This window comes from Phocoena phocoena, chromosome 8 (assembly GCF_963924675.1).
Source record: "Phocoena phocoena chromosome 8, mPhoPho1.1, whole genome shotgun sequence".
In the NCBI taxonomy this organism is placed as follows: domain Eukaryota; kingdom Metazoa; phylum Chordata; class Mammalia; order Artiodactyla; family Phocoenidae; genus Phocoena; species Phocoena phocoena.
Window position 1 is genome coordinate 95,920,779 of NC_089226.1, and position 24,775 is coordinate 95,945,553.

At 41.1% G+C, this 24,775-nt stretch overlaps 1 protein-coding gene across 5 annotated transcripts in view; it reads right to left on the reverse strand.

Moving 5' to 3' along the window:
• PHF21A (PHD finger protein 21A) overlaps positions 1-24,775 on the reverse strand; it is a 153,116-nt gene that overhangs the window by 3,116 nt on the left and 125,225 nt on the right. For 3 of the 5 annotated variants that reach the window (XM_065881960.1, XM_065881959.1, XM_065881958.1), the window contains exons 8-13: positions 17,607-17,705; positions 14,755-14,806; positions 13,928-14,007; positions 13,398-13,458; positions 10,900-10,922; positions 874-1,029 (exon numbers count right to left, since the gene is read on the reverse strand). In XM_065881960.1, coding sequence (XP_065738032.1) covers positions 874-1,029; positions 10,900-10,922; positions 13,398-13,458; positions 13,928-14,007; positions 14,755-14,806; positions 17,607-17,705 — 471 coding nt within the window. Of the gene's footprint in view, positions 1-873; positions 1,030-10,661; positions 10,826-10,899; positions 10,923-13,397; positions 13,459-13,927; positions 14,008-14,754; positions 14,807-17,606; positions 17,706-24,775 lie in introns of all 5 variants that reach the window. The other 2 variants (XM_065881956.1, XM_065881955.1) reach the window with 1 other exon arrangement.

Here is a 24,775-nt window from a genome sequence, read left to right on the forward strand (position 1 = left end):
GTGCCTCAAAGACAGCCTGACCAAGGAAATTAAGTATCAGTTCCAAGTACTGAAGTGTAATCTAGACCCTGAGTAGAAAATTATCAGAGGGTCACAAAGCAGCATCAGGAAGAGAACAGAGAGAACTGTCTCTGCTACATCATGGAGACAGTAAGGGTGAGGACCAAGATTTAAAGGGGAAAACCAGAATTCCCTCAACTCAGGATTCCAGAGAACCGAGCAGGACCCCAAAGCTTGCTGAGCTACTGGGCTTATTATCTATTTAATATTTATACTTTTGCCTACTTCCAAAAAGGTCTCAAGACAGCTTATAATAAAAACATAAAGACATAAAGATACATGGATAGTTTAAATAAAAAATCAGAAACTAAACAGAAAAGGGAGGGAAGAGGCTTTCTCTTCTTTCAAATCCATGAAATATTAAGACAGTACTTTTATAGTTAGTCCTCTGATCCTGACGATGACACAGGTTAAAAGTAAAACTGCTCTTATTTGAATTAAATGGTCAATTGGGCACTTCCCTTTAAGGATTTTATTTCCAGAGTTTCAACCATATGCTGAGTTGGACCATTTTTAGAGAATGAGGCAGACAGTCTTATGGACTTTTAAGGGTAAAGGTAATGAAAAGATAAGTCATTTCAAATAGAGGGAAGCAGTTAGGGTCTCTCCACCTGTACATGAGTCACTGCCTCATGAACAGAGAACCTCTGAGAGGAGGGATGCTGTGGGGGTGAGTGCTGTGCTGTAAACAGGGCAGATGTGGCTCGGAGAACTACTGGAGAGGAAAGAGACTCAGCCACTCCCTCAGCTTAGAGGGGAAAGGAGGTCCTTCTCCTCCTCTGTCCCTCATCCTTTCTGACGCACCCACAGTACCTGGTCCTGACATCTGGGACAGATCCACATGCCCTTGGGAATCGTTTTCAGGGGAGGGTCCAAGCAGTCCAGATGATACACACGGGAACACGTGTCACACATCAGCAACTGGCCACTTTTTCTGCAAACACTGCAAAAATCCTCATGGATATCACCCTATGAAATTGAGAGGAAAGGTAAGAGAAAGGACAAAAAGGTAAAACTGGAATGTTAACGTGCACATTCTGGATACATATAAATGTTTTAGGACAATCAGCGGTGCCCCTCCAACTCATTGCAAGAGTGTTCAAGAAAAGCAGGAATTACCAATGGTGCAAGCCTGCTCTATAGAGTTGAGGTTCCCCAGGTGGGGCTAGTATTCTTAACCTTAAAGTAGAGTTTACAAGCAACTGTAACTGTGGGGTCACCTAGGCCAAAATTAGCTTTACAGGTGATAACTCAGCATTTAAGTCTTGGTACAGTCCAACTCACAAATCATAAAGTTTAAAGACATTGAAATCCATTCATCATCATTTCCCATCATCAATGGGAAAGAAGACAGACAAGAAATGGAGGTTTTCGCTAAACTCTTTGCTTGCTCTGGGAGAAAAACTATAGCCAAAGTTCAAACAGGAAAGTATTAAGTCAGGAGCAAAGTAAACTCCTATGAGTTTTCTAACATGAAGAATTAAAAAAGCCAAACAGCTGGCAGTGTTCTCTTAAAACCAGTATTTGGCATTCGCTGTTCAATGGACCGTTCTATTCCGGGAGGTTTTATTCCTCCCTGTAAAATGCTTCACCAGATAGATAAAGAAGAGCAGCCTAAGTGCACTCTGCTAGTCTCTCCCGCCTCCATCAGTGATGGTTCTGGTACTCAGGTGAGTCTGTGGGAGCCCTCTCAACAAAAGGCACCATCAGAAAAAAGCAGATCTATTTAAAATTTGGACAGAACATATTAAAAAAAAATGAGGTATTAAAGAGGTGTTTTTCAGTAAGTCAATCCCTGGCCTGTTCTCTAAACAGGATTAACGCTGCTGATAAGGACACCAGGGAAGGGAAGACTGAAGGGTCAGGCCAGAGGTTAACTAACAAGGCAGCACCTCAGCTTGGAGTAGACCCCGGCCTTTTCACTTCCAATGTGTTGTTTTAGAATTCTAGGCTATTCTGACAGAAGGCCTATTACAGAAATTTTGCACAAGAAGCAATGATACAGAAAGCGATGCCCAGTTCTTCCTTTCTATGATATAACCCCTCAACCACGATTGCTGAAAGGAACACATCTTCCCAGACCTACTACTTCTATCCAAAGGAAAGGAAAGGAACTATCTGGCAGTATCTACATATCTAGGGTATCTGGTGGCCTAGAAAACTGGCTGCAAAAAGTTGTAAGCTACTTCAAAGTGTGGATGGATGTTAATCTCTTTTAGTAAGACAATGTTACCTCTGGGCAGTCAAAAAATAAGATACTTAGTACATGTGTAAAAATACTACATAAGAATGCAGCCTAACAGTGTAACTTCAAGGCACCGAAAGATGTTAAGGTTTCATCCCTAGATTAACTGTGACTTTCTTCTTAAAATCAGCCTGAGGGTGGCTCTCCTCTAGAGACCTAGTCTTTCTTGAACCTTCGCCCCATGTTGTAAGTCTGCATCTTTAATAAGTTTATAATAATTTTATGGCTTCAGAAACTCTTTTACACGAACCACAGGTAAAATTATCACTGATGAAGTAAATGAGACAAACTGGACATCTTATTCCAAATACCTATCTTATTTGTTGGGTAAAGAGCTCTGCTCACTTTCCTTTGCTCCAGAGTAAGGAGAACATCAGGAAGTGGAAGGTGGAGAGTACATAAAATAAAGGTTAAATAATTTCTTTCAAGTTCCTAAAGGAAAGAAAACTTCTATCCTATTTACATATCCTGTAGCAGCAGTTCATAAGCTTTTCAGTGTCAGGACCCCTTAGTAACTCTTAAAATTACTATAACCACCTCAAAGTGCTTTTGCTTATGTGAGTTGTATCTATTGCTACTTATTGTACTAGAAGTTTTAAAACTTTTCTATTTTGAAATAAATAACAGAATCACAGGAAGTTACAAAAATCATGTATTGAAGAATGTTAAAATCCAAGAACACCCAAGGGCACATTCAGTTAGCCCTCAGAGTGCTATCACCACTTATCATGTAGTACCTGGAAAACCCCACTGTCCTACTTTTGAGAAAATGAGAATGAAAATGGCAAAGAATATTTTGGTATTATCATGAAAATATTTTTTATTTTATATTTTGATTGATATTATATTTTAAAATACATAAAATTATATTTTATATTTTGACCCCCTGTAAGAGTCTCAGTATCATACCCAGACCACAGATTGAGAACTACTGCCCACAGAAATGAATATAAAATGCCAAGATATGTATTTCATCCACGTAGAATTGGTTCTTTGCTTAAAGAGAGCAGAGGAAGTCCCACAGAGTTGCTGCACCAGGTCCAAAGGGTTAGGCTTTGGTGACTGACCAAATTACTACCATAAACCAAATAGTAAGTTGAATGATGGCTGACCCATGATCCTTTGCTACGAGCTAAAGATGTATGTTTTTTGGAAACACCCTGGCTGTATCAATTGCAACCTCATCATCTGCTAAACAAATTTTATAACTGTGTCAACATATCTTCCCTTCCCATAAAAATGATGATAGTGGCAACAAGATACATCCTAAAGATTAGTGACCGGCTGGGTCTTGTATTACCAACTCCTTCTAGATGGTTACTGATCCCCAGGAAATGCCTGCCTTTCAACTGTAATTGTTTAATTAACATTGCTGGGGCTTATGCTACCCAGCAGCAAACACAGAGCCCTGTGTGTTGATTATAATCACTGCCACTGTTGGGACACTGTAAAAGTAGAAGTCAATTATCTTTAAAGAAAATCCATTCCACTAGGTTTAACCGAGAAAGTTCTCAACATATTTAATGGTTTTAGAAAAGCTTTCTTTTACCTTTTGATTCCTGAAAAGAACAAAGTTTCCATTTTAAGACGAAACCTGGCAAGAGCATTTAGTTTGTGATTTGATCTGAGTGGATCCTTTGGGTTGAGCCTCTCAAAGAAAATCATAAACCTCCTCAGCCAAAAGTCACAAAAAAGAAAAACAACATATTCTTTAGGAAAGATACTCACTTGCAGACCCACAATCATCTGTCTCCCAGCATCTGCGCATCACCTTGCAAAGGGATCCCTACCAAGAAGCCATGAGCTGGCAATACCTCGGCAATGCTTCAACTGAGGAAAACGGAGATAATCTTTGGTGCAAACAAAGTTTCTGACAGGGACTCCTGGTGCTCATTAACAGGACAGGTAGAAAACCTGTGTCAATCACTAATGCCAAAAACCAATGCTGAATCTTGAGAGCAAGACTGGGTCTGTAGCCACTAGCTATTGCCCAAGGAAGGAAATCTGCCCGAGAACTCTTCTATGACCCTGGTCCTCCGAAGATGACACTTCCTTTGTTGTTTCTGGAACTGTAACTCAGGATGTGCATACGGTATGCTTTTGCTATTTGAAGAGGGGTAGACCTAATTATTAAGTACTAAGAAGCTTCAAGTTCAAGGGATTTTACCTGAAGACGATCCTAAAGACAAGCTCTGTAATTCACAAAAGAACTGGGATGTGCACAAAATGAAACTCTTGGTTTCCCTCCTCAAACCTGCTCATCTTCCAGTAAATGGCAGCTTTATCCTTTAAGTTGTTTAGGCCAAAACCTTTGGCTATTCTCTTTTTCTCACATCCCCTTATCTAATCCTGCTGGCTCTTCAAAATATATGCAGACCCCATCAGTTTTTTCCATCTCTACTTCCGCCATTCAATCGGGCCAAGCCATCGTGAGCTCTTCCCAGGATGACTGCAACAACCTCCTAACTGGTCTCCCTGCTCCCATCCTATCCTCCCCACAGTCTCTTCTCCGTTGTCAGACACAGTGATCACTCTAAAATCCAAGCCAATTTTGCAAACGCCTTAAAAATAATAAATGCACAGGATAGCTCATACCTTGGGTCACAAATCAAGCCTTGGTAAATTTAAGAAAATTGAAATCGTATCAAGTATCTTTTCCGACCACAACATTATGAGACTAGATATCAATTACAGGGAAAAAGCTGTAAAAAACACAAACACATGGAGGCTAAACAATACACTACTAAATAACCAAGAGATCACTGAAGAAATCAAAGAGGAAATCAAAAAATACCTAGAAACAAATGACAATGAAAACACGATGACCCAAAACCTATGCGATGCAGCAAAGGCAGTTCTCAGAGGGAAGCTTATAGCAATACAATCCTACCTCAAGAAACATCTCAAATAAACAACCTAACTTTACAAGTAAAACAATTAAGAGAAAGAAGAACAAAAAAACCCCAAAGTTAGCAGAAGGAAAGAAATCATAAAGATCAGCTCAGAAATAAATGAAAAAGAAATGAAGAAAACAATAGCAAAGATCAATAAAAGTAAAAGCTGGTTCTTTGAGAAGATAAACAAAATTGATAAACCTTTAGCCAGACTCATCAAGAAAAAAAGGGAGAAGACTCAGATCAACAGAATTAGAAATGAAAAAGGAGACAGCACAACTGACACTACAGAAATACAAAGAATCATGAGAGATTACTACAAGGAACTCTATGCCAATAAAATGGACAACCTGGAAGAAATGGACAAATTCTTAGAAAAGTACAATGTTCCGAGACTGAACCAGGAAGAAACAGAAAATATAAACAGACCAATCACCAGCAGAGAAATTGAAACTGGGATTAAAAATCTTCCAACAGACAAAAGCCCAGGACCAGATGGCTTCACAGGCGAATTCTATCAAACACTTAGAGAAGAGCTAACACCTATCCTTCGCAAACTCTTCCAAAATATAGCAGAGGGAGGAACACCCCCAAACTCATTCTATGAGGCCACCATCACCCTGATACTAAAACCAGACAAAGATGTCACAAAGAAAACTACAGGCCAGTATCAGTGATGAACATAGACGCAAAAATCCTCAACAAAATACTAGCAAACAGAATCCAACAGCACATTAAGAGGATCATACACCATGATCAAGTGGGGTTTATCCCAGGGATGCAAGGATTCTTCAATATACACAAATCAATCAGTGTGATAAACCATATCAACAAATTGAAGGGTAAAAACCATATGATCATCTCAATAGATGCAGAAAAAGCTTTAGACAAAATTCAACACCCATTTATGATAAAAACCCTCCAGAAAGTAGGCATAGAGGGAACTTACGTCAACATAATAAAGGCCATATATGACAAACCCACAGCCAACATCATTCTCAGTGGTGAAAAACTGAAACCATTTCCATTAAGCTCAGGAAAAAGACAAGCTTGCCCACTCTCACCACTACTATTCAACATAGTTTTGGAAGTTTTAGCCACAGCAATCAGAGAAGAAGAAGAAATAGAAGGAATGCAAATTGGAAAAAAAGAAGTAAAACTGTCACTGTTTGCAGATGACATGATACTATGCACAGAGAATCCTAAAGATGCTACCAGAAAACTACTAGAGCTAATCAATGAATTTGGTAAAGGAGCAGGATACAAAATTAATGCACAGAAATCTCTTGCATTCCTATACACTAACGATGAAAAATCTAAAGAGAAATTAAGGAAACACTCCCATTTACCACTGCTACAAAAAGAATAAAATACCTAAGAATAAACCTACCTAAGGAGACAAAGGACCTGTATGCAGAAAACTATGAGACACTGATGAAAGAACTTAAAGATAATACAAACAGATGGAGAGATATACCATGTTGTTGGACTGGAAGAATCAACATTGTGGAAATGACTATACTACCCAAAGCAACCTACAGATTCAATTCAATCTCTATCAAACTACCAATGGTATTTTTCACAGAATTAGAACAAAAAATTTCAAAATTTGTATGGAAACACAAAAGACCCCGAATAGCCAAAGCAATCTGGAGAAAGAAAAACAGAGCTGGAGGAATCAGGCTCCCAGACTTCAGACTATACTACAAAGCTACAGTAATCAAGACAGTATGGTACTGGCACCAAAACAGAAATGCAGATCAGTGGAACAGGATAGAAAGCCCAGAGATAAATCCATGCACATATGGTCACCTTCTCTTTGATAAAGGAGGCAAGAATATACAATGGAGAAAAGACAGCCTCTTCAATAAGTGGTGCTGGGAAAACTGGACAGCTACATGTAAAAGAATGAAATTAGAACACTCCCTAACACCATACACAAAAATAAACTCAAAATGGATTAAAGACCTAAATGTAAGGCCAGACACTAGCAAACTCTTAGAGGAAAACATAGGCAGAACACTCTATGACATAAATCGCAACAAGATCGTTTTTGACCCACCTCCTAGAGAAAGGGAAATAAAAACAAAATAACAAAAAAAACAAATGGGACCTAATGAAACTTAAAAGCTTTTGCACAGCAAAGGAAACCATAAACAATATGAAAAGACAACCCTCAGAATGGGAGAAAATATTTGCAAATGAAGCAAATGACAAAGGATTAATCTCCACAATATACAAGCAGCTCGTGCAGCTCAATATCAAAAAAACAAACAACCCAATCCACAAATGGGCAGAATAGCTAAGTAGGCATTTCTCCAAAGAAGATATACAGATTGCCAACAAACACATGAAAGGATGCTCAACATCACTAATCATTAGAGAAATGGAAATGAAAACTACGAGGTATCACCTCACACCGGTCAGAATGGCCATCATCAAAAAGTCTACAAACAATAAATGCTGGACAGGGTGTGGAGAAAAGGGAACCCTCTTGCACTGTTGGTGGGAATGTAAATTGATACAGCCACTATGGAGAACAGTATGGAGGTTCTTTAAAAAACTAAAAAGAGGGGCTTCCCTGGTGGCGCAGTGGTTGAGAATCTGCCTGCTAATGCAGGGGACACGGGTTCGAGCCCTGGTCTGGGAGGATCCCACATGCCGCGGAGCAACTAGGCCCGTGAGCCACAACTACTGAGCCTGCGAGTCTGGAGCCTGTGCTCCACAACGAGAGAGGCTGCGATAGTGAGAGGCCCGCGCACCACGATGAAGAGGGGCCCCCACTTGCCACAACTAGAGAAAGCCCTCGCACAGAAATGAAGACGCAACACAGCAAAAATAAATATTAATTAATTAATAAACTCCTACCCCTAACATCTTCTTTAAAAAAAAACTAAAAAGAGAACTACCATACGACCCCGCAATCCCACTACTGGGCATACACCCTGAGAAAACCGTAATTCAAAAAGAGTCATGTACCACAATGTTCACTGCAGCACTGTTTACAATAGCAAGGACATGGAAGCAACCTAAGTATCGATCGACAGATGAATGGATAAAGATGTGGCACATATACACAATGGAATATTACTCAGCCATAAAAAGAAACGAAGTTGAGTTATTTGTAGTGAGGTGGATGGACCTAGAGTCTCTCATACAGAGTGAAGTAAGTCAGAAAGAGAAAAACATATACCGTGTGCTAACACATATATATGGAATCCAAAAAAAAAAAAGGTTCTGAAGAACCTAGGGGCAGGACAGGAATAAAGATGTAGACGTAGAGAGTGGACTTGAGGACACGGGGTGGGGGAAGCGTAAGCTGGGACGAAGTGAGAGAGTGTCATGGACATATATACACTACCAAATGTAAAATAAATAGCTAGTGGGAAGCAGGTGCATCTCACAGGGAGATCAGCTCAGTGCTTTGTGACCACCTAGAGGCGTGGGATAGGGAGGGTGGGAGGGAGACGCAAGAGGGAGGGGATATGGGGATATATGTATAAGTACAGCTGATTCACTTTGTTAAACAGCAGAAACTAACACACCATTGTAAAGCTATTATACGCCGATAAAGATGTTAAAAATAATAATAATAAATGCAGGCAAGAACCTTCAAAGACTGCTAAAACCACTAAGTTTGCTGGGGAACTGGATATTTTTATAGACTCGACACTATCTTCACCTAAGGAAACAGGCATCTTTAGGATTAGAGGTATTTGATTGAGTCTATCTTAAGAGATGAAAGCTAATATCACCAACAATGGGACAGATGGACAACATGTGCCTCTTGTGATGCACTGAGAATCAGTGCATCATCAGGTATCTAGTGCTCCTACAAAAATGCATACCCTGAATCTATTCTTGAGAAAACAATCAGATCATCCAAATGGAGGGACACTCTATACAGCAACTGGCCTATCTTTTAAAAAATGTCAGTGTCACGAAGGACAAAGACAGGCTGAGAAACTGTTCCAGAGTAAGGAGACTAAAGACAAAACACCATAAAAATTAACGTCAAGAGTGATCTTGGGTTGGATCCTGGAGCAGGAAAAACAAAGTGCCACTAAGGCATTTATTGAGATAATTGGAGAAATCTGAAGATGGGCTGTATACTATAAAAATAATGTTTTGTCATATTAAATTTCCTCAATCTGATAACTGTATTGTGGCTACGTCAGAGAGTGTCTTTGTTTTTAGGAGATATACACGGAAGTATTTTGGGTGAAGATTCATGATGTCTTCAACTTCTTAACTAGATCAGCAAAACAAGTGTGTGGTGGTGGGAAGTAGCATATGTGGCGAAATTGTAACAATCGGTGAATCTAGGAGGAGGGTATATATTCCTTCCTTGTGTTGTTGTTGCAACTTTTCTGTAGGTTTGGAAATTTTCAAAATAAAAAGTGAAAAGTAACGTCACTCCTCTACTTAAAACCCTGGAGCATCTCCCATCTCACTCAGAGTAAAAGCTACAAGGCCCTGCGAGACGGGCCCTGCCCTCTGAGGTCACCTCTCCCACTGCTCCTGCCTGCCCACTAAGCCCTTCTTCTCTACGCCATATATACTTGCTCCAACGAGCAGGGCTTCTGCACTGCTGTTCCCTCTGCGTGGAATGCTCTTCCCCGCCCCAGATACTCCATTCCCACCAGAGAGGCTGTCTCTTACCACTCTTCATAAAACAGCAACCTCCTGCCGTAACTCCTTATGCCCCTGACTCTGTGTCAAGTTTTTTTTCACAGCACTTATCATGACCTGACATTTAAATGTTCATTTGCTTATCACCTGCCTCTGGCCGTGCAATACCAGCTCCCTGAGCGCAAGGAGCTGGTTCTGTTCCCTGTTCCGTCCCCAGTCTCAACAACAGCGCATGCTCAGCAGAGCAGTGCTCAGTATTTGTTGAGTGAATTCACCGCTTTGTAAGCACTCATTTAAAAAGAGGGCACTAGTTTGCACTCCTGCAGCCTCTGGGGGAAGGGCTACTAAGCATCTGATGCTTTTTCCAGGAGCCTGTTTCTGACCAATTCTGATGAATAAAGTTGCTTTTCGGAAAAGTTGTCTTGAATTTTACTTGAAGCAGGAAACACGGACTGCTAGGCGAATGTACACCTTTGTTCATTATCCCCACCCCCCAAAACTGACGACAGACACCTGCACACCTCTCAATTATACGACCTGACTTCCCCACCCCATCCCCCTTCCTGAGAACTCCTTCACCGCAGATAAATTCCAGACTTTGAAAACCCTGACTGAGCCTCCTAATGTGGTATTTAATATGATTCTCAAGGACATGGCAGGACCTGGGACCCCAGCAGAAAGCTGCCTTACGTGGCACACAGTGTCCTGTAGGGATTACTGCTGTTCCAGGGTTAGTCAAGGAGATGCAACTGGTAAGGAGACAACATATGATAACGGTTTCCCCGATTTAAGCTCTGAGAAAGAGAGTGAGCTTTTCCCAAGTTACTTACGTCTGTGGAGGTGGGGCTGGGCAGGGACACAGGCTGAACAGGTGCAGGGAAAGTGAATGTGGTCTCTGTCTTTTCATTTTCAGGGGAGTCAGGATGACTGGATGGGGGGGATGTTGGGGTTAGGGCTCCAAACCCCAGCACTGCATTGTATTTTGGAGGACGACCTACAGACCGAGAAAAGGGAACAAAAGGGAAAAAAGGGGGAGGGAAAGAAAGGGGGAAAAATGATCTTACATACCTTTGGCCAGTGTTCCTCATTGGCTAGCATGGAAAAGGAAGTGAGGTAGCAGAGAGAAGGTTAATACAACAGTCCCAGAGAGAGGAAAAGAAGCAAAGATTTAAATGTCATTCGAAACAAATGCATGAGTGTGGAAGGGAGGATAAGAGAGCCTCAGAGAATGACAGGAGATACTGGGTTATGTTAAAGGTCTTCGCCTTGGGCAGATTATGGAGACATTCCTCAACTATCACAATTTGAGATTTCTAATGGGAGAACAAGATATCAAAGCCCAAGAGGAGCCAAGGCCAGGGAGAAGAATTTATTTTCTTTTTCCATATCTTTTACATATTGTTTCCTAAGGTTTTTCTGCAATCGTTATTCTTATAATAATATTAATGATTCTCAGTTCCCACAAACAGATTGGCTGAGGATCTCTGCTTTTCCTCTTCTCTCCTGCCCACATTTTGGTTACTTCATGGCTTGTGAGGGTAGAGAAAGGCAAAGGGAGGAGGCAAAATTCAAGTTAACTATTCTTACCCCTTCTGGCAGAGCTAGGAAGACATATGTTCTGGGAGTAGCTGGAACCTAAGAGCTAAAAAGACCTTCTGGGCTTAACAGTGAATTTAAGTAAGTCTGGACTCAGATACCCTTCCCAGTTGATCAAAAATCATCTCCCTGCTTTCCATCACAAACATTCCAGTGAACTACATGTCTTAGAACTGGGGTGTTCCAAAGTCTCAGGAAAAGCCCTGTCATCAGCAACAGCTACCAGAAAGAGCTGATTTGAGCAGAAGCGTTTTGAATCAAACCTCATGGCTACAGAGAATCTACAAATGGGCCCCAATGTGTATGGGAAGTCCAGGTCAACCACTCTTGCCTTATGATATATCTAAGTCAGGGTCCTTGTCTTCTAAGGGCCAAAGGTCGTAGCTTCTAAGCTGTAAGTGATCAAAAGTGCACGCCCAGCACACCATAGGCAAAAGAAGAGCCGGAGAGGTACACAACTGCCTACGAGCACTGGTGGATGCTATGTGGGATCATGACTTTGCCAACAGTTATAATTTATACTGGAATTATGCACAAGAGTCATGATTCTGTCAGCCATTACACAAACATTACCTATCTGCGTTAAACCGGCACTGTATGCAGTACAAAGACAGATCGCACCGGTCTGCCTTTTCTAGGGTATTTAGTGCTGCTAGAAGGGTAAGTGGAAGATAAATGCTCTTTGTTTACCCACAGAAGGCACGTCCTAGGCATTGTGAATGCAGGCTTTCGTCCTCTGACCTTGGCAAGAGATGCCACGGTCTTTCTGGCTCATTTAACCCCTATCCTCTCAGCAGATACTGCCCACTAGCAGGCCAATTAACTGTGGCTTCTGGCTGGGGGGCTCCTTTCTGAGAACTGTGTCAGAGGTCACTAAAACAACTCCAAACAAAATAAAACAACAAAAAATAACCCATGACACTGGTTACTGTGGCCCAGGAATCAATGTGAAACAATGACTTAGGGATTACCATCGAAATATGTTTTGGCTTCTTGAAGGAGGGGCTGATGAAACACTAGCGTGGGTGTGCTATCTCTCTGAGGGGAAGAGACGGTAACCACTGTACCACCGGTACAGTGCTAGCCCTCCCTAAGGCAGACAGAGGGTCGGGATGACCTCCTAAGCTTCCAACGGCTCTGAGATTGCTGTGCATACAGAAAAATTAGCATGCTACTCCACTCACTCTGCAACCTTTCTAGCCTGGAACTGTAATTCAAGGACACATTATCACGTGGAGAAAAGGACCTTGGGATGTATTACTGACATCAAAGAACCATTTCAGAGCCTTTGTTTATAAGCTCAAACTCTGAGCTATTAAGACCTATTTAGACCTGCATGGTGAAGGCAGCTGCTGACCTGAGAGTGAGGTGGAATGCCTGCCCTGGAAGGTCTGAAATTGGGGGATGGAGCTCTTTAGGAATTTCTGCTTTGGGAAGCCTGTTTCGACAGTGATGTTTTCTTCTTTAGTTGCAGGTGCTCTCTTCTCATAGATTCAAAATTCTCAGTGTGGCTACCTCTCTCCTTCCTGCAAAGTCTGCAGCTCACAGAAGCTTAAGAGTTGTGCTCTGTCCTCACTGGCATCAGGACAACTTAGACACTACTAAGAACACCTTGGCAACACCAGTGCTCTGTTGTGCTCAATGATGCTAAAATGCTCCCTTTTACAGGGTGTTCTGTTCATTGTGCTATTCATCAACAGCCTGAGGGGCCTGGGGCAGAAATCCTGCAATAAGCCATTCCCCTCAGCCAGCTTTGCCAGAATCCCAGGAAGGGGAGCTTTTGATTCAGTATACAGAACTCTAATAAGAGATCTCACTCTCTTTTCCCCCCATTCTCAGAGAACAACAACAAAACTATATTCAAGGGATACAGGAGTTAGGCTCTAGGACAACGGGAGGAGGGAGGGGAAAGAAACACAACACAGAAAGCAAAAGCAACAGCAAAGGAGAGATACAAAAAAGGTACTCACCTCTCTTCCGGGTCCCAGGATGCATTGTACTGTTCAGGTACGTGACTGCACTCTTCTTACGCTTTCGGGATTGAAGAAAGAAAGGTGACTGGTTGAATAGCATGGTCACTACTAATACCGGTACAAGCCAAAGACCAAGCACAGCATGCCCGTCAACATGCCAACTAGTTAGTGCTAGTCACCCAAAGGTCTCAGTGATAACTGGACTTATCATATGTACTTGGCTCTGAAAGAATATTCCAGAGAGGTACGTCTCTGCTTCAGAAGAAAGTTGTGTTCAGATGACAGGATGAGTTAAATTTTTAAGGTAGGTTTGTATCTACTTAAACTTCAGGAAAAAACGAAGGGGGAAATAGCGAATAATAAAGATGAAATAATGTTCTCAGCCAGAGAAAAATCCATCATTTTACAAAGCTGGCCAAGTACAATCAGGGTACTGCTCGTAAGCAGCTTTTCAGATGGGAGGTGCTGAACAAGCCCTAAATAAAACTGGAAATGTGAGGGAATGGCCAAGTGCTGGCCAGGAATACCTCTGGCTCAAAGACCGCGCCACTGTACACTGGATTTGCTGTCGTTCTTCTTTTTCGTTCTTGCCGCTTGCTTTGGATTTCTTGGGAAAGCAAAAGGTCTGGATTAGAAGAAAGGTATGGAGAACCCCCCCAAACTTAACTTCATTGTTTACTTATTGGTTTTCCCATGACAAATTAGAAATGAGACTAAGTCTCTTGGTTTCACTGCAGCCTCAGCAAAGGGAAGCACGTTGCTGGGAGCAAATACGTAGGACCATCCACTCTCACCTCTTGGAAAGCAAGGCCATGCTGTCCTACAGTGTGGCTCTCTGTGATTGAGAGCTTAACAGTAGACAACACTTGTAAAAGTGTCCTGATTTACTTTTAGATCACTGTAATTATAGGTGTGGATGAACTTTATCCACAGACCTAGATTGAGTAATCATAGTTCACCATTCTTGAATTAAATCACTAGAACAGGTATAGCTTTGCAACTATTCTTAAGATTCCAATAATCTAGAGTGACTGAAAAATACAGACAAAGACTTGCCAGAGGGGCATTTGCTACTTTATGCTGCCAAAAGTTTCTCTAAGTGAACGGAGTCACCTTAATGCAGGCAACTAGGGAGCTTGCCCAGGACAGCAGTGTGGATAAATAATGACAGGAAGGGGAGGGGCTGAACATTAGATATAAGGAACGTAAGTTTACTCCAAGAAAAGAGTCCATACTGGTTGAATCATACTCTGCTTGTGTTCCAATTTTCAATTCTAACAATAAATCAAACAACATTTTCAAGAACAAAGCCCTGGGCCAGAAGCAAGGTAGCGCCATGAATATCTTCTCTTACCTTCTAGATGGTCATGTGTTACCAACCCTAGAGACACCATGAAGGCAAGTTTCTGTGCCAGAGAAACAAAAGAAGAATATACTTCAGTGTGGGTTCTCGCAAAGTCAGCTGCATATTCCTAGTTAGACTCCTGGGGAAAGCCAGCTGGTGGCTGAAAGGAAGCTGGGTTCAGGTGAACAAGGAGTGGGCACCCTCCACTCTTAGCAGCTATGGAGCCGCTCTGGAAGCTTTCTGATCTTACAGGGATCAAAAGAGAAGGACTGGGGCCTATATCTTCCACTCTCTCAAGGGCGGAAATCAGTATCTTGAATGACCTAAGTTTTTTCCAGAAAAATTCACAAGGAGGGAAGAGGACTTCACACTGAAGAAACACACAGAGGGTTACAAACAGCCTCCCATACAAGCAGCTCCAAATTCTAAGTACTTCATTTGTCATACCAGGTCAGGGGTTCTTATATTTTTGCTACCACTGATTGGACAATAACTCAAAGCTAAGTGAGTTTGAGGAATGACAGCAGGTGGTTCTGCTTAAGACTACGATTTTTCAATCAACCGTGGACCTACAAATTATAGAGTGCTTTCTCTCTGACCACCACTCTCAGGGCTCCATCAGAAGCCAGACTGATCAGAACACTGTACTCCAAAGCTGGAACGTTAGATGCTTAAAAATGGAGAGAGCAACAGATTGATTACTATTTTGCTCTTTGGTTGCATGTGGTCTGGAAAGTACGCCTTTATTTTCTGCTGTACCACCGCATGCAGCTGTTAAATATGCCACATAATGTATCATCCATTTCTCTCAGTGATGAATAAGGAACATCATTAGCTGTCAGGAGACATAAGCCTGCAGAATTATTCATACCACAATTTGGTCTTTGAAAATCCTGACATTTTACCCTCAACTTTAAATATCATGGTATTCTGGCCTGAAGTGATGGGTTCAAGCTATTCGAGGTACTGAGTGTTTTATAAAGATAACCTTGAACAAGCCACTTGAGAACACAGACATGTCCTTTACTGGTATCCACAGAGTCCTGAAGAAATGTTTTAATTTTATTTCTTATTTCAGAAACTAGGGTGGGCACCTATCCTCCCGACAGCCAGAGTACTTCAGTAACGAAAAGCGTCTTGGACGTGCTGTCCGTTTTCTACGTTGCATACATTTTGTGGCTGCCAATTAACTACATTCCTAATTTTCACTTTTCCTTCAAAACTTAAGATTAGAAGGCCGTCTACCAACTGTTCTCTGTTAGTAAAGCAGTGTGTGAACTGACACTCAGATGCACCTTCTTTTAATCAAGTAACAGCATCCTTCTTGGCCACTCACACCCAACTCATCTTTGCCAGTCTAGATCAAGCTCATAAAAGAATTATTAAATGGAAAAAAATCTCTTCTGTAGAACAGATTTTAAGTGATAAATAGAATAAAAAGCTGTCAAGAACTTTTGCCTTATCTATGTACCACACATATGCCAATAACTAATTTATTCCCTTTATGGCAGTGATTCTGTCCAATTAGAAGTATGTGTTATTCCACATGATGCTACTTGCTTGCCCACACTGTGCCATTGACATAAGATATCCTTTAGTTTCTTGGTTTTTTTAAATAAATTTATTTATTTATTTTTGGCTGCATTGGGTCTTCGTTGCTGCGTGTGGGCTTTCTCTAGTTGCGGCGAGCGGGGGCTACTCTTTACTGTGGTGCACGGGCTTCTCATTGCGGTGGCTTCTCTTGTTGAGGAGGACGGGCTCTAGGTGAGCGGGCTTCAGTAGTTGTGGCACGTGGGCTCAGCAGTTGTGGCTCGTGGGCTCTAGAGCACAGGCTCAGTCGCTGTGGCACACAGGCTTAGTTGCTCCACGGCATGTGGGATCTTCCTGGACCAGGGCTTGAACCCGTGTCCCCTGCATTGGCAGGAGGATTCTTAACCATTGTGCCACCAGGGAAGTCCTCTTTTAGTTTCTTTTGATAAGGAAATTTTGCTAATTGCTGTTTTCCCCTCTCCAAGCCTAATACTTCTCATTAATTTTGCAGATTATTTTATAAGTTTCTCAGCAATATGCATGACTAGGACTTCTTTTAGGTTCAAGTTTTGGTCTCTTCTTTAAAGACAAATTAAAAATTAATTCATTTCATATCAGAAAGTATTATAATTTGTACTTGCTTTAAGAAAAACCTGAACTGGCTTAATAAATCACTGCTTCAAAAAAATGACATGAAGCTTTGATGGCTTTATGCCACTATTTGACATGGTTTCATTAAAAAGAATGCACTGAGGATCGAAGGAAATGGACTGCTGGTCTAATAAAATCCAACTATCATATATTCATCATCATATTACCTGTCCACATTTTTCTTTTATAGCTGCTTGTACAAAAGTATCAAACTAAAACATCTCTTGCCTAAGGACATACAAATTCACATTCTATATTTGTACCACAGTTTTGTTTGCTATTTAAGTTTATAATTCTATCCTAAGTTGAAGTACAGATGCTAGTGTTTTCATCCCTACTTTTATGCTTCAATGAACTACTTATGAGCTACTGATACATCTGGGATTTGGGGATCTAATGCAATACAATAGTAATAACAAAAATGCACGTGTAACAATTGTAATCGATAACACAGACCTTAACTGAGTGAACTGGACATCCTTTAGATGTTGGCTGAGACAAACGAAACATAATGATCATTAGGAATGCAGTGGGATACTGCATTTGGCAATAACATTACTGAATAGTGAGAAAGCACAAGACAAGGATATCAAGTGATTCAGAGAGCAAGTGTCCCTCATGATGCATGTGAATAAGTCGCATCACATAGACTGAGCCATGCCTTGGAGGGCTGGGCCTACCTGAGGGTTCTCCTCCCGTTTTGGTTTGGGTGCAGTAGGTGGAGTGACGGTGCGGCTCTCCGTTTGTTTCTCATCTGTTTCTGTGTGGGATTTAATTGTCTAGAAGAAGAAAATTAAATGAAACTTCAGAATTCACTTTTTTATTAAAAGAATAAAAGAAAACATAGTTTGACTGTTGCCAACAAGAAAGAAAAGAACATACTCAAATTGGAAACATATTAATAAAGGAGATAATACGGACTTCATTGTAGAAGGGGGAAAAAGTAAAATGGAAGGCCCCAGTTGAAATGATTAAATTACATGACTAGAATAGCTATGAATCTATAAACACAACAGTCTATTTCAATGTACTTTAGGAGGCAGGGGTAGTTTCCCAGAAGTAAGTCCATTCTTGTTACATATGGGTCAAGCTCTAGTTCATAGCATGCTTAGGATCTGAATGATGTCCAAAAAAATCTTAGATACACACTTTTCTATTTCAGAACAATTCTAATCATAATCTAAGAGAGGTTGCAGAACTATCCTTACTTGGGATATTTAAAACCTGCCTATATCATCCGTTAGAGGAGAGATGCAGTTGCCAAGGAAAGGCCATCTTGTAAAAGGCTGCCATCCTGATTACGGCCAAGCTCATCTTCCAGATGCGTCCATTCAAACAAAAGAAACACCAGTAGCATTACCATCTTCAGACACAAATGGCAGCTAGCAAACTAGCAGACTGGGTTTGCATTACTATTCTTATCTTGACCCAATGGCTAATTCATTTCATGAAACCCTCTGTAAATACTGAAATGATATTAGAACAGTGGATATAAAACTATAAACATAAACCTAATTTACATTTTCAAAATTAAAAACCATGCAGAAAAGGATTATAAGAGACTACTACAAACAACTATATGCCAATAAAATGGACAACCATGAAGAAATGGACAAAGTCCTGGAAAGGTACAATTTTCCAAGACCGAACCAGGAAGAATTAGAAAATATAAACAAATCAATCACAAGTAATGAAATTGAAACCATAATTAAAAATCTTCCAACAAACAAAATCCAGGACCAGATGGCTTCACAGGTGATTTCTATGAAACATTAAGAGAAGAGCTAACACCCATCCTTCTCAAACTCTTCCAAAAAACTGCAGAGGGAGAAACACTCCCGAATTCATTCTACGAAGTCACCATCACCCTGATACCAAAACCAGAAAAAGATATCACGAAAAAAGAAAATTACAGACCAATATCACTGATGAACATAGATGCAAAAATCCTGAACACAATATTAGCAAACAGAATCCAACAGCACACTAGAAGGATCATACACCATGATCAAGTGGAATTTATCCCAGGGATGCAAGGATTCTTCAATATACGCAAATCAATCAATGTGATACACCACATTAACAAATTAAGGAATAAAAACCATATGATCATCTCAACAGATGCAGAAAAAGCTTCTGACAAAATTCAACACCCATTTATGATAAAAAAAACTCTCCAGAAAATGGGCATAGAGGGAAGCTACCTCAACATAATAAAGGCCATATACAACAAACCCACAGCAAGCATCAGACTCAATGGTGAAAAAGTGAATGCATTTCCACTAAGGTCAGGAACGAGACAAGGATGTCTGATCACTCTCATCACTCTTATTCAACATAGTTTTGTAAGTCCTAGCCACAGCAATCAGAGAAGAAAAAGAAATAAAAGGAATACAAATTGGAAAAGAAGAAGTAAAACTGTCACTGTTTGCAGATGACATGATACTATACATAGAGAATCCTAAAGATGCCAAGAACTAATCAATGAATTTGGTAAGGTTGCAGGATACAAAATTAATGCACAGAAATCTCTGGCATTCCTATACACCAACAATGAAAAATCTGAAAGAGAAATTAAGGAAACACTCCCATTTACCACTGCAACAAAAAGAATAAAATACCTAGGAATAAACCTGCCTAAGGAGGTGAAAGACTTGTATTCGCAAAACTATAAAACACTGATGAAAGAAATCAAAGATGACACAAATAGGTGGAGAAATATACCATGTTCTTGGATTGGAAGAATCAATATTGTGAAAATGTCTCTACTACCCAAAGCAATCTACAGATTCAATGCAATCCCTATCAAACTACCAAAGGCATTCTTCACAGAATTAAAACAAAAAAATCTTAGAATTCATATGGAAACACAAAAGACCCCGAATAGTCAAAGCAATCTTGAGACAGAAAAATGGAGCTGAAGGAATCAGGTGCCCCGACTTCAAACTATACCACAAAGCTACAGTAATCAAGACAGTATGGTACTGGCACAAAAACAGAAATATAGATCAATGGTACAGGATAGAATGCCCAGAGATAAGCCCATGCACATATGGGCACCTAATTTACGACAAAGGAGGCAAGAACGTACAATGGAGAAAAGACAGCCTCTTCAATAAGTGGTGTTGGGAAAACTGGACAGCTACACGTAAAAGAATGAAATTAGAACACTACCTAACACCATACACAAAAATAAACTCCAAATGGATTAAAGACTTAAATGTAAGACCAGACACTAAAACTTTTAGAGGAAAACATAGGAAGAACACTCTTTGACATAAACCACAGCGAGATCTTTTTTGACCCACCTCCTAGAGTAACAGAAATAAAAACAAAAATAAACAAATGGGACTTAAAAGCTTTTGCACAGCAAAGGAAACCATAAACAAGACAAAAACACAACTCTCAAAATGGGAGAAAATATTTTCAAATGGAATAACAGACAAAGGATTAATCTCCAAAATATACAAACAGCTCATGGAGCTCAATGTCAAAAAAACAAACAATCCAGTTAAAAAACGAGCAGAAGGGGGCTTCCCTGGTGGCGCAGTGGTTGAGAGTCCGCCTGCCGATGCGGGGGACACGGGTTCGTGCCCCGGTCCGGGAAGATCCCACATGCCGCGGAGCGGCTGGGCCCGTGAGCCATGGCCACTGAGCCTGCGCGTCTGGAACCTGTGCTCCGCAACGGGAGAGGCCACAACAGTGAGAGGCCGGCGTACCAAACAAACAAAAAAAAAAAACGAGAAGACCTAAATAGACATTTCACCAAGGAAGACGTACAGATGGCAAAGAGGCACATGAAAAGATGCTCAACATCACTAATTATTAGAGGAATGCAAATCAAAACTACAATGAGGTATCACCTCAAGCTGTCAGAATGGCCATTATCAAAAAAGCTAGAAACAATAAATGCTGGAAAGGGTGTGGTGAAAAGGGAATCCTCCTACACTGTTGGTAGGAATGAAAATTGATACAACCACTATAGAAAACAGTATGGAGGTTCCTTAAAAACTAAAAATAGAACTACCATATGACCCAGCAATCCCACTACTGGGAAACCATAATTCAAAAAGAAACATTCACCACAATGTTCACTGCAGCACTATTTACAATAGCCAGGACACAGAAGCAACCTAAATGTCCATCAACAGATGAACAGATAAAGAAGATGTGGCACATATATACAATGGAATATTACTCAGCCATAAAAAGAAACAAAATTGACTTATCTATAGTGAGGTGGATGGACCTAGAGTCTGTAATACAGAGTGAAGTAAGTCAGAAAGAGAAAAACAAACACCATATTTAACACATATATATGGAATCTAAAAAAAAAAAAAAAAAGGTACTGATGAACCTAGTTGCAAGGCAGAAATAAAGAGGCAGACACAGAGAATGGACCTGATGACATGGGGTGGGACAGCAAAGCTGGGGTGAAGTGAGAGTAGCATCGACATGTATACACCACCGAATGTAAAACAGTTGGCTGGTGGGAAGCAGCAGCATAGCACAGGGAGATCGGCTTGGTGCTTTGCGATGACCTAGCGGGGGTGGGATAGGGAGGATGGGAGGGAGGCTCAAGAGGGAGGGGATATGGGGACATGTGTATGCATATGGCTGACTCACTTTGTTGTACAACAGAAACTAACACGGTATTGTGAAGCAATTATACTCCAATAAAGATCTATTAAAAAAAAACACAATGCAGATGCAAATGGTCTTTTTGTATGGCAACAAGTAATTAAATAAATGAGTGAAACTGTCTGATTATTGATGAGTAGGAGCCAAATGAAAGACTGGTTCTACAAACAGGATATCAAAATTCTCAGAAATCATTATGTTGTGAAATATTTTACTAGATCTGAAAAACTAACATAATCACTTTATTTTTTTCACTTTATTTCTTGGCCATGTCCATATTTTCCTTCTGCTTCTCATATTATTACTTTAGGAAAGTGTTAAGTATCTGTCTTATCAATACTGTGGCAACCACTGTCCTGGGGCATAAATGCTACCTTGTATTTTTTTTTTTCTCATCAGGGTCCTATCTTATTTCCACCTCCAGACTATATAAGCTACTTGAGAGCAGGATTGTTCTACACACTTTTGCACCCCTTTGTGCCCAGCACAGGGCCTCACCGTAGAGCAGGTATGCTGTAAAGAGACGTTGATCTTCTGAGTGGGGAGTATGACCTACCAGAAGAATCACTTGCTTTCCTCTCTCTCTCACACACGCTTTTTTTATTAACCAAAAAGGACACATTTCCCCCATAAAACAAACCACCAAACACACCTACAAAGGAACACAATGGGAAAGTAGTTTATAGTGACATTTTTAAGGTCCTGGGTATCCAGGAAGCTTATTTCATAGCTCCGTGAATTGGAAGAACAGGAGTCTGACAGGGGAGGGAGAAGAGAAGGTCAACTATAAGGGTTTGCTGCTCCATTCCAAGGCTGTGTGATGTCCCTGGGGGTCTCTTGCTTCCATCTCTAGGGCTGAATAAGCAGGCAGTGGTGATGCCTCCAGGGAAGATCAAACCAATTCCTCTTCACTAAAAGAATTATCCAGGGTTCAAATTTTCTCTCACGCAGAAGAGTACAATTATCTCAAGGTTGGATAAAGAATACCAAAAGCACCCAAGAAAATAAAGATAAAGCAATTGCTGGTGGCACATTGGTTAAGAATCCGCCTGCCAATGCAGGGGTCACAGGTTCAAGCCCTGGTCCAGGAAGATCCCACGTGCCGCAGAGCAACTAAGCTTGTGCGCCGCAACTACTGAACCTGCGCTCTAGAGCCTGCGAGCCACAACTACAGAGTCCGCGTGCCACAACTTCTGAAGCTCGAGTTCCTAGAGTCCGTGCTCCACAACAAGAGAAGCCACCGCAATGAGAAGCCCGTGCACTGCAACAAAGAGTAGCCCACGCTCGCCAAAACTAGAGAAAGCCTGCATGCAGCAACAAAGACCCAACACAGCCAAAAATAAAATAAATTAAAAAAAACAAAAAATGTATTAAAAATAAAGCAGAACTCCTTAAAAAAAAAAAAAAAAAAAAAGAGATAAAGCAATTGAAACAATGGGGAGTGGGGAGGTGTCTTTCTCTCATGGACTTTCCGCTCCAGGGGAAGCCAGCTGCCATGCTGTGAACAGCACTATGGAGGGGCCTATGAGGTGAGGAACTGAACCTCCTCCAACAGCTAGGGAGAAGTGAGGACTGCTGACAACCATGTGACTGAGTTTGGAAGTGAATTATCCAGCCCCAGTTGAGCCTTGAAATGACTGCAGTCCTGACCAACTAGTTTGAATGCAAATTTGTGAGGGACCTTGAGCCAGGACCACTGAGCTAAGATGCAACCTGATTCCTGATCTCAAAAACTGTGTGAGATAATAAATTTTTGTTGTTTTAAGGGTTTGACATCACAGAAAACAGGGAGTTTTAGAATCAGTCCTTTCACTAAAGCAAACATTAAGCTGGCAGAAACTGACAGAATCAACTTTTTAAAACTCTGGAATCTAATAAAAAACTAAGAATAACCAGGGGGGGCCACTTACTGAAGAAAGAGGCTGCTAAATTTTATTAAGAAAGCAGTTTTCCTTACCTACCAACAAATCCATCCCTTAGTTCAACAGAGGCTGTGGAGATGGTAATCTGTGTTCCTGGTGTGGTTTGCTGAACCTCGTTTTCAACTTGTGGCTGTGTATTCTGACCAGTCCGGTAATCCCCTAAGGACTGGTGCAGGCTGACCCTTGTTTGCCCACCCAAGGCTGGAGCGGCTTTCCAGGTGCCATCTGATGAAAGCATCTAAAGACATATGTTACCTGTAGTTACCTGGTGCAAAGGATGGGAGGTGGAGTATGCAGCAGACAGACCCAAAGGTCTAGGAAGAAGGAGGCTGAGGAGGAAGATCCTTGGAGGAGTAAGGGCTTTGAAGGGCTATCACGTGTACTGGGGAACCCCAAGTGCACTGAGCATTCCCAGGGCTAGATGCATACTCAGAAAAGAGCTGAGAGAACCCTAAGCTTGTACCTCTGGCTGATCTTTGAGCTCTGTCCAAGAAAGAGGTGAAGTCTAAGACAGTTACAGGTGGCCTGGCTTAGCATTGAAGGAATACCCCCTGCTCAGAGCCAATCTGCAAAGACCAAGAAAGGGTTTTCTGTTTTTGTTTTAGTTTACTTATTATTACCTTTTTCTTCTTTTTGGCTCCAGTTATTTAAGTAAATCTAATAGAACAGAAATTTCAATAACCACACATGACAAGAAATAGTATTTGCAAAAATAGTTTGGAAAAGGCACTAAACAAACAACTGCAGCTCTCAACAATTAACAGCAGTAAACCCTGGGGTAGGAGGAGAACTGGGGTAGCAGTCAACTGCCTTAAATATGCTCAAAGAGCTAAAAGAAACCAGGAACAAAGAACTAAAAAAATTCCAGAAGAGGGCTTCCCTGGTGGCGCAGTGGTTGAGAGTCCACCTGCCGATGCAGGGGACACAGGTTTGTGCCCTGGTCTGGGAAGATCCCACATGCCACGGAGCGGCTGGGCCCGTGAGCCATGGCCGCTGAGCCTGCGCGTCCGGAGCCTGTGCTCCGCAACGGGAGAGGCTACAACAGTGAGAGGCCCGCGTACCGAAAAAAAAAAAAAAAAAATCCAGAAGAACAATGTCTCACCAAAAAGAAAATGTTAATAAAGACATAGAAATTATTTAAAAGAACCAAATAGAAATCTGGAGCTGAAAAATATAATAGCTGAAATGATAAATTCATTAAGGGGTTCAGGAAAAAGAAAGAAACAGTGAACCTGAAGATAGGATAACTGAAATTTCCAGTCTAAGGAGCAGACAGAAAAAAGAAT